This window comes from Belonocnema kinseyi, chromosome 6 (genome assembly GCF_010883055.1).
Source record: "Belonocnema kinseyi isolate 2016_QV_RU_SX_M_011 chromosome 6, B_treatae_v1, whole genome shotgun sequence".
Classification (NCBI taxonomy): Eukaryota; Metazoa; Arthropoda; class Insecta; order Hymenoptera; family Cynipidae; genus Belonocnema; species Belonocnema kinseyi.
Genome location: NC_046662.1, coordinates 62,450,031 through 62,463,744, shown reverse-complemented (window position 1 = coordinate 62,463,744; position 13,714 = coordinate 62,450,031). Strand labels below are relative to the sequence as shown.

At 26.0% G+C, this 13,714-nt stretch overlaps 1 protein-coding gene across 1 annotated transcript in view; it reads left to right on the top strand.

Annotated features, from left to right (window-relative positions):
* The window catches only part of LOC117174911, a 35,962-nt gene extending 26,998 nt beyond the window's left edge, over positions 1-8,964 (top strand). The window contains exons 2-3 of the mRNA XM_033364362.1: positions 4,270-4,461; positions 8,537-8,964. Of these exons, the coding sequence (XP_033220253.1) occupies positions 4,271-4,461; positions 8,537-8,795 (450 nt within the window). The 5' untranslated portion in view covers position 4,270 and the 3' untranslated portion in view covers positions 8,796-8,964. The remainder of the gene's footprint in view (positions 1-4,269; positions 4,462-8,536) is intronic.
* The last annotated feature ends 4,750 nt before the right edge of the window (positions 8,965-13,714 follow it).

Sequence of the window (13,714 nt, the reverse complement as noted above, 5' to 3'; positions counted from 1 at the left end):
ATTTTAAAATTCAAAATTTCGGATCCAATATGGTGACTAACGACGCCAAATCAATCCCCTAGTAGCAATTTTCAACAACTCCATATTGGATCAGCAATTTTAAAAATTCGAATTTTTACCTTAAATTCATATGCAGCGACCCAAATATTCCCCAAAAACCAATTCTCATTCAAATCCGTCACATCATTGGATTTTGTTCAAGATCTTGGTCGCCATGTTGGATCAACCATTTTGAAATTTCAAATTTTGACGTGATATTTGTAGGGTCAATTATTTGGGATCGTTGAATCCAAACCTGAAGCCGGGTGTTCAAAATTCAAAATGGCGGATCTAATATGGCGGTTATGAAATAGTAAACATGCTTGAATCTGGATAAAATTGGTGGTAGCTTAGGATTTTGGTATTGTTGATTTCACATCTGATCTTGGATTTTTTAAATTCAATGTGGCAAATTCAATATGGTGGACATGAATTATTAAAAGTGTTCGGACCTTGCAAAAATTGGTGATACGTACGTTTTTGGGGTCACTGAATCGAAATCTGATGTTGGATTTTAAAAATTCAAAATAGAGGATCCAATATGGCGGACATGAATAATTAAAAATGTTCTGATCTTGATAAATTTGGTGATATTTATGTTTTTGGTGTCGCTGAATTAAAATCTGATGATTGATTCGAAAAATTCAAAATCGCAAATCCAATATGGTGGAACGAAATGATAAAAAATGTTTAGAATTTGATTGGATTGGAATTTTTGGGGTCTTTGAAATTAAATCTCATGTTGGATTTTAAAAATTTAATATAGCGGACGTGAATGATTCAAGCTGCCTTTAAAACCTTTAAAATATAAAAATGGATAATCTGATAAATTTCTCAACATTTTTGATAATTTTGTTTCGCCATATTGAATCCCTCGTTTTGAATTAAAAAATCCAATACCAGAATTAAAATCAACTACCCAAAGACCCTAATATACTCAAGAAAAATTAATTGCGATCACAATAAATAATTTTCTTTTGAAAGCCCACATATGTGCCATGATGCAAAAGTGGCATGACTTTTTTTTGGCCGCGTTTGCGTCACTGATTGTGAAAAAGTTAATGTTTAAAAACTCTGCTATTATACATATTTTTTTTATTCGTGATTCATCTCGTTTCGGTTAAAATTTCTAGTATTTTCATAAAAATTTTATTATTATCTCTAAAATGCAACTGTTTTGTTGAAAAGCTATTTCTTTTTGTTAGATATTCAGCTACTTGGTTAAAAGTTGAACATCTTTGTTCAAAATTTAGTTTGGGTTGTGGATTCATTTCCTTGATTGAAAAATTAACTATTCTATGTTCATAAAAGTAATCTTCTGGGTGACAAAGTCAGCTTTTGGGTTAAATTTTTTTGTTAACAATTCATTTTTTTAAGGATTCGTCGCTTCAGTTTGAAATTCATCTCTTTTCTTGAAAATGTAACTATTTTGTAGAAAATTACTTTTTTTTTTTAAATAAACTATTTTAACTAATTATGTAATTCTTCTATTTCTTGTTAACAAATGCTATTTTTTATTTCAAATTGTTATTTTTCTTATTATAAATTAATCTTTTCCCGTTAAAAATTGATGTATTTTGTTAAACATTCGCCTTTTTTTTTGACGAAAGCTATTTGAATCTGAATTAATCTGATTTGTTTGACGATTCAGCAATTTCATATCAAATTAATGTATTCGGTTAAAAGTTAACTTTTATTGTGGAAAATTAAACTCATTACATGAAAATTCAACTTTTTAGTAGAAAATTGATTTTTTTAAAATTATATTCACGGATTAAAAATTCAACCGTGTTTTTCTAAATCTTATGTTTCGCATTGACATTCAACCATTTTGTCGAAGATTAATAAATTTTGTTGAAAATTCATGTTTTTTGGTATAACATTAATCTTCTTGCTCGAAATTCAACTTTTTTGTTGAAAAGTCTACTATTATATTTTTGATTTGAAATTCATCTCGTTTGGTTAAAAATTCTGGTATTTTGATTAAATTTTTATTATTATTTTAAAAATATAACTATATTGTCAAAGAGTCATACTTTTTTATTAGAAATAGACCTACCTGATTATAAGTTAAACCACTTTGTTAAACATTTGTTTTTGGGATCAGATTCATCTGCTTGATTTAAAACTGACCTATTCCATTTAGAAAAAATTAATCTTTTGTTAAAAATGTTACTATATTGTAGATAATTCCTTTTTTGTGGTTGAGGATTAATTTTTATAACTAATAATGTAACTATTCAATTTTTGGTTGAAAATTTATATTTTATATTAAAAATTCATCTTTTCTCGTTAAAAAATCATGTATTTTGTTTAAAATTCTTCTTTCTTTTTTGCTAAAAACTTATCCTTTTGTATTAAAAATGCAACTATGTCTAACTTAATCTTGTATGTTAAAACATTCAGCAAATTTAGTTTAAAAACCTACTATTTAATTTTTTATTTGAAATTTCGTAAAAAATATAAGATCGAATCCATTTCAAATCAGGCAGATTTCACACTTGATGTCACAGAATCTCCCAAGAACAAAATGTGTTGTTTTTTGGAGGAAATTAGGCGATTAATATTTTTGCGATTTGGGAAAACAACTTGTTTGCGAAGTAGCGGATCTTTTGATTTTTTTCTTCGTTTAAAAATAACTCAATTTCTTGTTAAAATTTATATAACTTTTGACATAAATGAGAAATTTCAGATTTCTTTCCAGATAATAGTCGATCTTCTCCAAAAATCCACACTTATATTTTTTGTAAATTTTTTTCTGCTTTGTACTATCATAAGGAAAATACCTTATGAGTTTTATTTAGGCTAATCTCTTAATAGTCTGTCTTATCTGTTGTTGTTGGCAAAAAATGAAAAATGAGATTATACTAAAGAAAAATTGTCCTGTTTATAAAAGTTATTTAGCCGCTTAAGGGCATGTGACACAGCTAAATTCCTGTATTACCGACCTCACTTTCTCATTTCACTGACTGTTTTTTACTTTTTTTGAACCTAAGAACTTTTTTGTAAATAAAATATCGAGCTGAAACTTTGGAAAATGTATTAGAGTACAATAAAGTACGTTTAGGTACTGCATTTTGGTAAGAACTTCACTGAAAATTATTTTATCTTGTTTCTGAACCTCGACATTTTTTGAACGTTCCACCTTTTTTTATACATAAAATATCGGTCTTGAACTTTAAGAAATGCAAGAGCCGAAAGAAAACTACGTTTAAGTACAAATCTTAATAATAAAAGATGTAAAAAAAAATATTTCAACTATTAATTCCATCGGAATCAGCCGGTAACGTTGTACACGAAAATACGAACCCTGGCGGCCACTAGACGAGGCTCTAGAGGGTTCGTATTTTCGTGTACAACGTTACCGGCTGGTGCCGATGGAATTGATAGTTGAAATTTTATTTTACATCTTTTATTATTAAGATTTGTACTTAAACGTAGTTTTCTTTCGGCTCTTGCATTTCTCAAAGTTCAAGACCGATATTTTATCTATAAAAAAAGTTGGAACTTTCAAAAAATGTCGAGGTTCAGAAAAAAGATAAAATAATTTTCAGTGAAGTTCCTAACAAAATGCAGTACCTAAACGTACTTTATTGTACTCTAATACATTTTCTAAAGTTTCAGCTCGATATTTTTTTATAAAAAAAGTTCTTAGGTTTAAAAAAAAAATTCAGTGAACTGAAAAAGTGAGGTCGGTAATATAGGTATTTAGCTGTGTCACATACCCTTACAACTTACAAGGCATTTTCCTTGTGATAGTACAATTTCAACGAATTTTTTAATCAATAAGTATGACTTTGGAAAAAATCGTTTAATTTATAACAAAATAATTGAATTTGAAACCAAATAATAAAATTTGTAACAAAAAATGATGAATTTATAAAACTATAATTTAGTGGTAGACTTTCAAAGGAAAGAATAAACTTTCAAGAAACAATATTTGGATTTTCTTATTGTTTTATCTTATTTAAGTTGAAAAAAACGTGAAAAACTCTGAAGCAAGCGTTAAATAAATAGAAATTTTGATCATTTCGAGGCTGAAGAATAACATCATATTATAAAAAAAATTTTATTTGATGAAAACATTCTTTATTTTCACGTAAGAGTAAATTGATTCTAAATGTATTCTAAAATTTTGTATTTAAAAATGATTTTCTATTCAATCATATATAAATTAAGTTAAATTAAGACAAATAAATCATAAAAGTATATCATAATATCTTTTTATAGAATGAACGTGACTGCAATGATGACACATATCACGTGGGTGAGTTTAATATTATTGGCGGGAGCTGTAGAAATTCAAGGAGATCCGGAGCCAATGGCGAGACCTATGAGACCTAAAGTTTTCTCCAGTCCTGAAGAACTTAGAAGATACCTTGAGCTTGTTAGGGATTACTACACATTCAACGGAAAAGCTAGGTATACAGATTTAATCTTTAATTTAATGAAATACTATAACTTCTAATCCAGATTTTATTATTAGATATTTTTTCCCACTCCATCATATAAAAATTCCATTTTTAAAAATATATATTTGAAAGTAGGATATTTATAATGATGGATTAGTTACTTTTTAAATGAAACTAGTTATCACTGTCGCTACCGTTTCCAAATTTAACTGTTTCTTACTTACTTTTACAAAAAAAGTAATTGAAGTTACTTTTTCAGTTACTTGCATGTTTTTGAAATATAATAATAGAAACAAAAACATGCTGAGGCACTTGCGGGGTGGATGCAAAGAACTGCCAGTTTTACGTCGCTCCGTGTCTTGAAGGCACAAAAGGGTTTTTCTCGCCTTTTGTTGTGATTTTCTTGTGCTTTATTTTTTAGTTATATATAAACATTATATACTAAGGAAAATAATAAACGTTTTGAGATCTCCATAAATTACGTTACCACCTTAGGGGGGATAGGGTGTCTCACAAAACCTACGCTTAATAACACTTATATTAACTTTTAGAATTCAAAGAAATTTTTTTTCTAAAAGTACATATGGTCACGTTTTTAGTACGTTTTCCAGATGATGAAGGTTTTTGGTGAAAAAATAATCTTTTTGCTTAAAAATACATCTATTTTAGTTAAACTGTCAAATTTTGGTTGTCAATTCTTAAACTTGATTGAAAATTCATCTTTTTCCATTTTGATAAAAATTCTTCTTTTTTAGTAGTAAATTAATCTTTTTGTTTCAAAATTCTTCTTCTTTTGCTGAAATTAAACTTTTGCGTCAATATTCTTGAATTTTAATGAAAATTCGTCTTTTTGATGGAAAAAATAATCTTTTTGTTTAAAGAATCTTTTCTTTTAGTTCAAAATTCAACTCTTTGGTTAAGAATTCTTGGATTTTGTTACAAATTATTTGTTTCTGGTCAAAAATGTATTGTTTTGTTTAAAAATCCATCTTCTTTAGTTGAAAATTCAACTTATGACTTAAGAATTCTTGAATTTTATTTAAAATTTGTCTTTTTTGTTAGTGAATTATACATTTTGTTTAAAAATTGCTATTTTTTAGTTGAAAATTCAAATTCTTACCTCAGAATGCTTGAATTTTGTTAAAAATTCTTTTTTTGTAATAAATTAATTTTTTGTTTAAAAATGTATCCTTTTTAGTTGAATATTCAACTTCTTGGTTGTGAAAATTCTTTAATTTTATTGAACAATAATCTTTTTGGTAGTAAATTAATATTTTTGTTTAAAAATTCACCTGTTTGGCTGAAAATTTAGAAACTAGGTTTAATAGCTGAACTACTTTCTTTTACTTTCTTTCTTTAGAATTCCACTTTATGTTTGAGAATTCTCGAATTTTATTGAAAATTAATTTTTTTCTGTACAAAATTAATGGCTTTGTTTTAAAATGTATGTTTTTATTAAACATTTAACAGCTGGTTTTTAAAGTTGGACTACTTTTTGAAAATTAAAAAAATATTTTCTTTCTTTTTTCTTAAAAATGAAACTTTTGGGTTGGGAATTTTTGAGTTTTTTTGGAAATTCCTATTTTTTTTAGTAAATTAATCTTTTTGTTTAAAGATTCAACTTTTTTTAGTTTAAAAACCCAACTTTTGGGTTCAGAATTCTCCAATTTTATTCAAAACTCGTATTTTTTAGTAGTAAATTCATGTTTTTGAGTTGAAAATTCAATTATTTGATTGAGAATTCTTAAATTTAGTTAAAAATACGTTTTTATGGTAAAAAATTAATTTTTTTGGTTAAAAATTTAATAACTATGTTTTGAAGGTGAACTACTTACTAAAGAATGAACTTTTTTTCTTGACGATTCATAATTTTTAGTCAAAAAGCATCTCTTTGGCTGGAAATTAAACTGTTTTATTGAAAATCAATGGTTCCTAACGAGGATAAGAGGGGGGGGGGGGCAGAAATTGCCCATCTGTACTGACGGCTGCTATACAGTCACTTTAGTCACTTTTACTCATTAGTACTTTTCAAATCAATTAGTATACACTTTTTTTAAGGTAAAGTCACTGTTTTCACTTAAAAAGAAAAGATCGATTTTTCGCTTCTTTTAATAACTTGAAATTGTGAACCCAAATTTTTATGGATTTTATCAAATTCTTATTCACTATTTCTTCTCACTCCTATTTATATGAATTATATTAAATTTTTTCGGATTAAAAAATTTCGTTATATTCACTTGAATTATTTTGTATTTATCTTGATTTCCTATTAATATTACTGAATTCTCTGTAATTCCCTGTACTTCTTCGTAATTTATTTTGTTTTTACTGAAAAATAAATAGAACTTCTTGTCAATTCACTTAATTTTTTTTAATAGGTCATGGAATTTTATTAATGTCTTAGATTTCTTCTGAAGTCGCTGAATCCCTATAAATCCACTCAAGTTTCACAAAAAAATGGGACATTTTAGATTTTAGTATTTTTTCACTTTATTTAAATTCCCTTATAATGCACTCTGAATTCTTATTGATTCATCTTAAATTTTTTTAAATTCTTTTATATTATTTTGAATAGTTTTAACTTGCTCTCATTTAATTTTAATTCAGAGTGATATTTTCTATTATTTTGGAATATTGCTCAATTTATTTTAATTTTTGTAATTCCCTGAAATTTTTTTTAACTGACGTGGATATTATTAAAAAATTTTTTTTTTAAATTCAATTAAGTTCTGCTTGATTTTCTCTGAATTCTGCTCTCTCCCATTTTCTCAATACGATCGAAATTTTTTGATTTGAAAATTTAAATTTAATTTATCTTAATGTCATAAAAGTTTAGACGAATCCTCTTCAGTTTCCTTGAATTCTCATACATTCACTACAATTTTACTTCAAGTTAAGAAATATTTTGAATTTATTTAATTCATTTGAGTTTACTTAGAATTTGCTTGGAATTCTTATTAATTTTTCCTCAATTCTCTAAAATTCTTTTGAATTCTCAGACCTTTTATCAAATTCATTTGAATTGTATTACATTTTCAGCAATTATTTCAAATTTAATAAATTTTATAAATTCATCAAATATTTTTGAAGTGTTTAGAATATACTGGTTTTTTTTTTAATCGACCATGAATTTGTATGAATTCAATTACATTTTTCTCACCTGCCTTAAATTGCTGTAAATTCATTCGGATTTTAATAAATTTATTGAATTGTCTTGATTTTTTATGTATGAACTTTAATTCTTCTAAATTAATCTTAATTTTTTATTTCAATTGAATTCTGCTAAATTCACTCTAGTTGCACTATCATTTAAAAAGTATATTGGATCATACATTCATTTAAATTTGATAATAATTTGCCCTGAATTCTTATTTATTTTATTGGTCAGAGATAAAAACTATTTTAACATACTTTTATTATAATCAAAAATATTTTAACAAGCGAAAAAAATATTACGATATAAATTTTTTAAATGTTAAGCTTAAACTTAAATTATTATGAGATCCTCCTAATAGAGATAATTAAATTGGGAACACCGTTGTTGGTCATTATTAAAATTTTATAAATTCATTTGTATTAATTAGAAAATTAAATAAGATTTAAAAACTTTATTTTTTGCCCAATACATTTTTCATAAATATAAATTCTTGTTACGTTACTACCGTTAATAATTATGAAAAATACAGACTTTCAATAATCATTTTGCATTTTGAAACTTATAATCAATGCAGTTACGGTGTTTCTTGAAATACAAACCTTCTTTCTAGTGTTTGGATAATTTCAGAGAACGCCGTAAGTACATACGGATTCCAAAAAATGATGCAATAATTATTTTCAAAGTTATTAAAAATTTTAAAAATTATTTTAATAATCATTCGCATATTTTTTCACGACTGCAACGCTGTAAAAACTGATTTTTTGTAGTTAACGGTGTTTTTCCAAATCACGGCAGTATTTTCACCATAAAATTATGTGTCCGAATGCCAAATCATGCTTTGGCCTAGATTGTACATTTTTTTGCCTGATTTGAATAAAATTGGTCTATGTTTTAATAAAATATATTTATTAAATAAATTTGTTTACAGATATGGAAAAAGATCCGACACCTTGTTAACAACACCTGGAATGACAGATTCCGCTGACACACTGCGAATGATACTAGACGTAAATCGACAAAAGCAGCTGGAGAGGCAAATGGAAAAAGACAATGGAAAACTGATAAGAACAAATAAATCTTCTTTATCCACGCTTTTCGAAACAGATAAGCCCCAGATTCGAGATCAAGTTCAACGACTATCCTACCCTTACAATATTGTGGCGAAATATTATGGTGAAGTTCAATAAGGAGCTCTCATGATGTATCTATATCAATTTCTGAAAATATTATTTTTTTCAAGAAAAAAAGAAAGTATGCATGCCTATCATGTCGCCAAATTTATTGAGTATTGTATCTTAACTTCTCTGCTAAAATGTACTGACTTTACTTAAACTAAGTATTGACCCATCTCTCTCAGCATTAGATTTTCATCTTTCAACTTAAAATGATTGTATTTTTTATAATTACTATAAGTATTGTAATATTTTTATTATACATGATAAATTGGATGCTCATTAATTTATAAATGCTTTACATTCATAATAGTAGATTAGAAAATGCCTGACATTTCTATATATTTATTATCTGTACTCAATTTCCGATATAAGAACCCTCGGTTTACGATATTCCTAGAAATGATAACCGTAAAACCTAAAGAGGGGATGTGCTCAGTCAAGCGTGACAAACAGCTCTAGGGCCGCACTTTCAGAGTCTTAGTTGCATCTGGTTGCGTCATGCGTCCAAAACAAACACAAATTATTTATGCGGCCATGCCTGTTTACATTTGGATTCCTCTAATTCAGAATAAATGCTAATGAAAGACATGAACGAAACCGTTCTTATATCGGGAGTTGAGTGTATAACACTTTTTCTCAAATTGTTTGTTATTTAATTATATTTTAACAAATACGAACACCCTCTCCTTCTCTGAATAAAAATATTTCTTTGTTTTAATTAAAAACACCTTATAACAGGGGAATGAATTAATTTAAATAAAATTAACGTATATCAGCTATATTGAATTAAATTAAAAATAATTGAAATAATTATAGACTAATAATTGTTAATTGATCAAATTAATTCAATTCAATTTACTTAATATTTCTAGTCTAAATATATCACATTTCCAAAAAACTGGTTGCATTTTAAAACTAAACATATTTTCCACCAAAAGAGATAATTTTTTAAATTAAAAAGTCGAACTTATAACCAAAAAGTAATTATTTTTCACCAAACAGTTGCATTAGCAACTAGTGGAACATTCAAGCAAAATAGATTAATTTTTAACAAAAAAGTAGAACCTTTAAAGAAATACTTAAATTTTTAAGCCAAAATTTTTTAAAGATGTTTAAATATTAACAAAAATGGTTAATTAAACAAAACAACTAAATTTTCAACTAAAAAATTTAATTTTTTGAAATAGTTAGATTGTTGAATTTTTATGTTACAAAGCAGCATTTTCAATCAGAAATTTGAATTTAAAAAATGAAATTCATTAAAAAACAGTTGTCATTTCAATGAAATAGTTGATTTTTTAAGTCTGACTCATTTAGCAGAAATTTAAAATAAATATTCAACTACAGTTTTTAACATCTTTTATCTTTACCGTGGAATATTTGAAATTTGAAGAATTTTTAATTGTAAAGTTTAAAATCCCCATAATTTTTAATTTTAAATTGTCCAAATAAAACATTTAATTATTTTGAAACAAAATTCAGTGATACGATGTTGAAGAGTTAAAATTAAAGCTCTTCAATTGTAAAGATTTAAAATAAAAATTTCGACAGTTTTAAAGAATTTAAATTTAATATTCCTGAATTTTGAAAATATAAAATTGCCAATTGTTTCATTTTAAAGGCATGCAACTTTGTATGCTTTGTTATTACGTATTTATTAATATTTTTAATTTAAAATTCTTGAATTTGGCTGGTTTTGAAAATCAAAGACAAGTTTTCAATTGAAACCCTGTAATTGATTTTAAAAATTGCTGGGCCTCAATAATTGTGAATATGAATTCTAAATCTACTAAATTGCAGAAATTTTAAATACAAAGCATCAAAATAACAGCATTTTCAATTATAAAACTTAAGACTTGAATAATTTTTTATTTAAAAAATTAAAATATATTCCTTTAAAAATTTTGGTATTCAAAGTTCTGGAATTTTGAAGTTACAATTGAAAATTCCTCAATTGAAAAAATATATATAATTGCAAATTATTCCATTTTTAAGAATAATATTTTGCACGTATTCAATTTTAAACATTCTTTTAATCTATTTATTTTTAATATTGACTATGAAGCACTTTTCGATGTTATAGATGTATAAATAAAGATTCTTAAATGATGACTAGGGTGGTCCAAAATGGCATTGCAAAATTTTTTGCATGCTAGAGGGCAGCGATCCCTCCATTTTATTTCAAATCCGAAAAAAGAAATTCCCTAATTTTTTATTTTTTTATTTAACAGGTGCCAGTTTTGACTTGAAGTTTCCCATGTAAAAAATTCATTGAGAAAAATCACTTTTTTAGTTTTTAGAATAATGTTTTAGGGTTTGAAAAAAATGTGATGGGAAAGTATGGGGGCCTGTAGACAATTATCCAACGACGAATTTCATCTATCAGACATATGGATTTGTAACTCCTAACACACCCCCTACCAGTACCTGAAAATTACCCTTCAAACCACAAATGTCAATTCTTCATGAAATCGACCTATTGAGCACCGTATTCTCGTATTTTTCACTTAAAATTATTACTATTGGTCGAGTGGAATATTTATTATCATTGGTTAAATAATTATTAATTATTTAATCAAATGGAATTTGTTTAAATAATTTTTTTCGAAAATTTGTCCACCCTCCCCGCCCTCCTAAAAATGATTGCTATTAGTCTAGTGGCATATTTATTAACATTAGTTTATTAATATTTTATTATTCAATGAAATGGAATTTGTTTAAACAATTTTTTTAATTCGATTTTTTTTTAAATTATTACTATTTGTCCAATTGAATATTAATTAACACTAGCTCATTAATTTTCAATTTTTTGAAGAAATCGAATTTGTTCAATTAATTTTTTATTAAAAATTATTAATATTGCTTCGATGGAATATTTATCAACATTGCTTGATTAATTTTATAAAAAAATTTTTTTTTCTCTTAAAATTATTACTTAAATATTACTGATGAATTAATTATTATTAAATTAATTATATATCAGTAATTAATTATTGCTGATAAATATTTCACTATACCCACAGTCATAATTTTTATTTAAAAAAATGCAAAACTAAATTATTTAAACAAATTACATTTGTTCAAATAATTGAAAATGAATGAACTAATGTTAATAAATAATACATTCGATAAATGGTAATAATTTTTAGGAAACAAGAATTAAAAAAAAATTATTTAAACAAATTCCATTTGTTTGAACAATTAAAATTTAATGAACAAATGTGATTAAATATTCCAATAGGCTAATAGTAATAATTTTAAGGGGGAAAAAACAAATTATCAAAAAAAAATTATTTAAACAAATTTTAATTGTTTAAATAATAAAAAATAAATTAACCAATGATAATAAATATTCAACTAATGTAGTATTAATAATTTTAAATAAAAAATACCAGAATACAGTGCTTAAAATGTCGATTTCATGAAAAATTGACGTTTTTTGTTTTATTGGTAGTTGTTAAACCCATATGTCTGATACATGAAATTCTTCTTTGAATCATTCTCAACAAGCTAACATACTTTTCTGTCACATTTTTGTTAACCGTAAAAAAGTATTCCAAAAACATAAAAAAGTAATTTTTCCTCATGAATTTTACATTCAAGAATTTCAAATTACAAATATTAAAAATTAAATAATAAAAAAGCAATTGAAGAGTTTTAATTTTAACTCTTCAACATTGTATGACTGTGAATTTTGTTCCAAATAATCAATTTTTTTATTTGAACATTTTATAATTAAAAATTATGCGAATTTTAATCTTTACAAATAAAAATTCTTCAAATTGCAAATATTCCACATTAAAGATAAAAGATGTTAAAAATTTTACAAGTTCAATCTATAAACATTCTAAATTAAAAAAGTAGGTGAATATTTATTGAAAATTTCTGCTAAATGGATCAGGGTGAAAAATGGAAAACATCAGCAAGACTCATGATTTCCTTATTACGACATAAATTCCTAAATTATCTTAATTATTGTTTTCTTTGCTCCAACTCGCTACTCAAGATAAAATGTTATAATTAAATATAGGTTGGAAATTACAGAAAATCGATTAAAATTTAAATCACAACTAAAAATAAAGTTAACGTGATTTAAAATTCTATGAAAACCGCTAATTCAATATTTATTCTGAATTATATTATAATTATTATTAATGTTGTCACAGGCTTAAGATGGTTACTGCTCAACATGTCGAAGGCAATTTTGGTTAGGAATGGATTATATTTTCATTGTTTAACCCGTGAAAAAAATTCTCATTTGGATCCCATTTCTAAAATTAGACTGAGGCAGAAAAAACATTGAAAATATGTTTTTGTTTTTAAGCAGAACTTTCACAGACAAAAGTACCGGAAAAGTCCCACCTAATTATTATTTTGATTTTTTTACTATAAGTAAAAATATTTTTGTGTTGAAAAGTTGTTGTGAAAATATTGCCCAACATGTCGAAGGCATTTTTGGTTATAGTTGGATTTTTATTTGATCGTTTTGCACGGGGCTATCCTGGTATATATCATCAGTCAAGGAAGCATTTTTATAATACAATCAAGTGATCTGATGAGAGCAGTGTGCCCCGACATATTGGACAATCTTGGGTTTTACCCCATCATTGACGGACTGGGTTGCAGTTAAGTAAATGATGGGGGGGGGGGGTGCCAACAGCTTAAGGTGGGTTCCGAACCACTAGAACCTCGGTAAAGGTATATAGAAAAATTTCCATAGGTACCGGGTCAGGGATCGAACCCCGGACCTATGAGGTGAAGTCCGAGCGTTTAACTAACTGAGCCACTGAGGCTCTCATTTATAATTATAATTATTAATTAAACTTTTACTCGGGTAAACCCGGTGATACATCATAGCCACGGGCTAAGTCAAGTGACTGATGAGATTAGAATGTTATAACTTAATTCAAATAATTTAATACGATGGTTGA